This window comes from Triticum dicoccoides, chromosome 3A, assembly GCF_002162155.2.
Source record: "Triticum dicoccoides isolate Atlit2015 ecotype Zavitan chromosome 3A, WEW_v2.0, whole genome shotgun sequence".
NCBI classification, from domain to species: Eukaryota; Viridiplantae; Streptophyta; class Magnoliopsida; order Poales; family Poaceae; genus Triticum; species Triticum dicoccoides.
Window position 1 is genome coordinate 71,646,045 of NC_041384.1, and position 4,067 is coordinate 71,650,111.

Here is a 4,067-nt window from a genome sequence, read left to right on the forward strand (position 1 = left end):
AAACCGTTTCATGATTTATAAAAATGTTTACCAATTTTTTAGAACTTGGGAATTTGATTAAAAAATGAAAAGTACAAATGGTTAAGGAAAATAGAAAAAAATAAAATAAAACAGGAGGTAAAAACCCGTTTTCCAAAACCGGAAGGAAAAAACCGTTTCCCAAATTCACCTGGCGAGCGAGGCGGGCAACGGGGATGCGCATTTGGACCTACGCGATGAACAGGGATCCCAGTCATCAACAGTGAATTTCCACCTTATCTCATTTTTCGTATCTCCAGTCAAGCTTATTTCCTGTAAAGTGCACCAAAGATTGAAGACTTCTTGTATGTGCATCGACGAAAGGCCATGTTGCACGTCAGTGTAACTGATTCAGCCGTTGTTCCGCATAGCCTTACGAACTTTGCATTTCTTGCGTTTGGATAACTCGGCTTGCACCCATGAAACCAAGGCGAGTGCCAACAAAAAATGGCAGTCTTCCCGTCCCTAACTGTAACGATGACTTCCGCATAAAATAGATCCATGTCCTGATCGTCACAGGCAGTGTCAAAGCCTACCCAGGCCCTTCCAAGCAAACCAGGTCCACCCTAGGCGCAATGTGGTACTGTACTTCTGAAATTGCACCTGCCCGAATTATATTTTGTAATAAGACATAAAATTGTCTCATCAGAACTATTATGTGAATTTTGCAACAGATAACATTTGATAAAGCAATCATCGTCAACACATTTTCATCCACTGCAGGGTATCATCGGTAAGATGAAAACTACTAGATGCTCGGCAAAAATATGACAACGTTTAAAGATTACATATAAGCCCCATGACATATAGGAAGCAACTCCAACATAACGAGTAACCACCACTTGTTCAAACATATCCGGATGTGTGCTAATTATTCATGGGGTATGCGGTAGTACATTTCGATAGGCATAAGCCCAGTTGGCCCAGACTAGGACTCTGAGTTCAGAAGCCCTGCTCAAGAAGGTAATCGCCGAGCCTCTCAACCACCATGTTGCACTGTCCAGGAGTCATTGGTTCCTCGTAGATTCCAATGATAATGGCTAGACTCGTCTTCTTGATTGTAACCCCTCCTGACCCCTGCAGAGAAAGCACCATTGATGAGATATAAGATGCAAAATGTTCGACATTAGGGAACAGCCCGTAGCCCGTACTAACACATCTTACTTTGAAGTAAACTTGTCAACTTTCTTGTGCTGAAATACTACTGCATTAATTTAGTTTCAGGAAAAATAGAAGTGTGATCAGTCAACTTCCAGTTAAAGTTTGGATTGATCATATAAGCTGAAATACTGACCACCACTAGAGGGAAACTGTAGAACAACTTACAAATCTAGATGATTCTTAAGACGCTAAAACTATTAACAGAAGAAATGATCTTTTATCATCACTAAAATACCAAGGCAGAGCGAATTTGAGACTAATCAATGCATACATAATTTGTTTGTGACCCAACTTAAACTGAATGAATATTTTTGCTATCCGAAGTCAGGGACTTCTGCATGCTTGTAACCCACTTGTCAACCATAGGTGTGACCGTGTGAGGTTCATGATGATAACATTTTTCTTTCGTGCAATCTAGGCAGTGTGCCTTGTGTACTAGTGAACGCATTTCTAGTATATTGTGCACACGGTAATTTTTCAGTTTCCCTCTAGTGCCTGGTGACCAGTAGAGCTGCTATTTTAGTCAGTATTATTATTGACACCAGTATGAAAACCTTGCTTGTAACTTGTAAGCAACAGAATGGTAGATTGAAGCTTGTCAAGTTGCAAGAGAGTATGTTAAACTCAATATTTTCTGACTAGTAAAGAATTGTCACTGAATATCAGAGATGTTTCAACTGTCTGACAAATGTAGCAGGTGGTGGTGAGTTTTACTTGCATTTCAACTCTTATTTCTCAACCCTTTACAACAGAGTGGATATTTTGTGCAAAAAAAAAGAGTTAAGTACAAATGTATATATAACATGCTTCCTATGTAACATCCAGTCATCATCTTTTATTTGAAAGGCAGAGTGATATTGTTATAGCTTTGTTCTTAATCGGAAAGCATGTTGCAATTGTATTCCATTACGCTGTGGGTAAGATAGATTTCAAGTTAACTTTTTCTCCAAAAAAAATCAAATTTTCCCTGAGTGTCCAGCTCCTGGGTGGCTTGCTCAACATTTTATATGGTACAAGAAGGATTCATATGAACGATGTGACCATACAGCTACAGAAGCTAACTCATACAGCTAGTAATTCCTTTGCCCAGGAGAGCCAAGACCAAAGAGCAAGACCAAGGATTCGTATGAACAATTTGACCATACGGCTACAGAAGACCAGTGTCTGATTCATAAGTATTTAAGACATGATTACAGTCCATGTTCCGATGTTAATTCTTTATTTCTGCATGCATTATAAGCCGATATAATGAAGTCTGCTCTCCTACTTTCGAAGAAACTTTGTAACACCATGGTTTCTTTAAAGGAGTCTAGTGGTAGAAAATGGAATGCCAGGTCCTAACCTTTTTGCCCCGAATGACAGCCCCAGGTTCACCTTGAATAACCATGTACTTTGTACCACCAAGGAATAATCCAGTTGGTGCTAAAGAGCCTGGTTCATCGAAGTCATTTAGTACTGCAGTAATTTCTTCAGGTTTGACCTGTGGAATGTAGAAACACACTGATCATAAGTCATGAGAATGATGCAATATAATCTTTCAAAACCGTAAAAAGTAACGCTGTAAGATAAAGAGAGCAAAGGTTTGCAAACTGAACATACAAACTCATGGATTGACAAAAAAGCATACTGAAGATGCAAACTAATGGTGTCACAAAAAAAGCATACTGAGCAGTGGATCTTCCTTCCCCAACAATTAAAAATTACGAAGCCACGGCCCAATACAGTTCGAAATAGTAGTTAGCACAAACAAACTTTATGCTCCCTGCAATCTGATGATCCAAGCCATGTCTCTAGAAGAATTACTTCTACCACCAATTTGATACAGTACTTTTTATTTTGGTAATTATTATGTGTTTTAGGCTAGCCGGAAAATAAACTTTTGGTCCGTATGGCCACATAGATATCACCGGGCAATGTGCTTCTATCTATTCATAGTTTCGGATGCTTATATATAACAAAAATTTCATCACAAGTAAGCACATGTGTACTTGAAACCTAGCCCTGAAGGAGCCGCGTTAACCACAGGAGGTAGAACCAACCAACTGCATTGGTACTTTGTAATACATCCTAGATTACGATTGCGACAAGCAGGTAAAAATCGATTCCCCAGCGGATCAGGCCCGCGGTAACCCAGACAAGCGAGATCTTAGCCGAGTCAAACATATATTGACCAGGTAAAACTAAGTAAAACAGAGCAGGGAGCATCAATGGGTAGACAATCTAAAGGGAGGAGAAGGAGGACCTCAGGGAAGGGCTCGGACTGCGCCCAGACGGCGCCGTCGTGGCCGAGGATGGCGGCGGCGGTGAGGCGCTGGCCGTCGATGTCGCAGAGCAGCTGCTCGTCAACGTACGTCTGCCACGACATCCTCCTCCCTCCTCGCTCGCCTGCTCGCGGGATCTTTTTTCTCTCCCGAGATTTTTGCTCGCTCGTGGGGTGGCAGTGGCAGGCAGGTTGTGATGCTGCTGGTTTTCTCCTGCGAGTCGCGTACTTATGCGACGCCCGCGAAGACGTGTGTCTAGTCTTAGTCTACAGGTTGGCACGACTCCTCCGTCCAATGTGGGAATCCATTCGTTCGTTCGCTCCCTGGCGACAACGAAGCGGAATTGTTTTCCTTCCAAATATTTTTACGATTCGATGCTTCTTCCCTGGAGTGGACGGCCTCAAACGTTACCTGGCCTCACGTCGATTGACATTATTGATGTTATACAGTGCTATTTTAGTGTTTTTTTGCGTCACCTTTGGCCAAGATATGATCCACTTTTGCGTCGCATCAGATCTTCGTCGAGCCTGTCTGGTGCTTGGCTTGCTCTGCTTTTGATGTGGTGTGTTTGTTCGACGCGTGGTGCGTGGCACGACCTCCTTTGTGGAAGGGACAAGGCGTAGAAGC

At 42.1% G+C, this 4,067-nt stretch overlaps 1 protein-coding gene across 1 annotated transcript; it reads right to left on the reverse strand.

Moving 5' to 3' along the window:
* Positions 1 to 752: 752 nt before the first annotated feature.
* LOC119267218 (profilin) lies at positions 753 to 3,652 on the reverse strand. Its single transcript, XM_037548578.1, has 3 exons — positions 3,422 to 3,652; positions 2,522 to 2,659; positions 753 to 1,095 (listed from the first exon to the last, which is right to left on the reverse strand). Exons 1-3 carry the CDS (start codon positions 3,542 to 3,544, stop codon positions 961 to 963), a joined length of 396 nt encoding a protein of 131 aa, XP_037404475.1. The 5' UTR covers positions 3,545 to 3,652; the 3' UTR covers positions 753 to 960.
* Positions 3,653 to 4,067: the final 415 nt, after the last annotated feature.

Excerpts from the sequence above, each read along its gene's own strand:
- LOC119267218 (XM_037548578.1), bottom strand. The coding sequence starts at position 3,544 with ATGTCGTGGCAGACGTACGTTGACGAGCAGCTGCTCTGCGACATCGAC. Across the intron at positions 2,660-3,421 it reads AGTCCGAGCCCTTCCCTGAG|GTCAAACCTGAAGAAATTAC; the intron begins GTCCTCCTTCTC and ends TACATTCCACAG. Across the intron at positions 1,096-2,521 it reads CTGTCATTCGGGGCAAAAAG|GGGTCAGGAGGGGTTACAAT; the intron begins GTTAGGACCTGG and ends CTTTCTCTGCAG.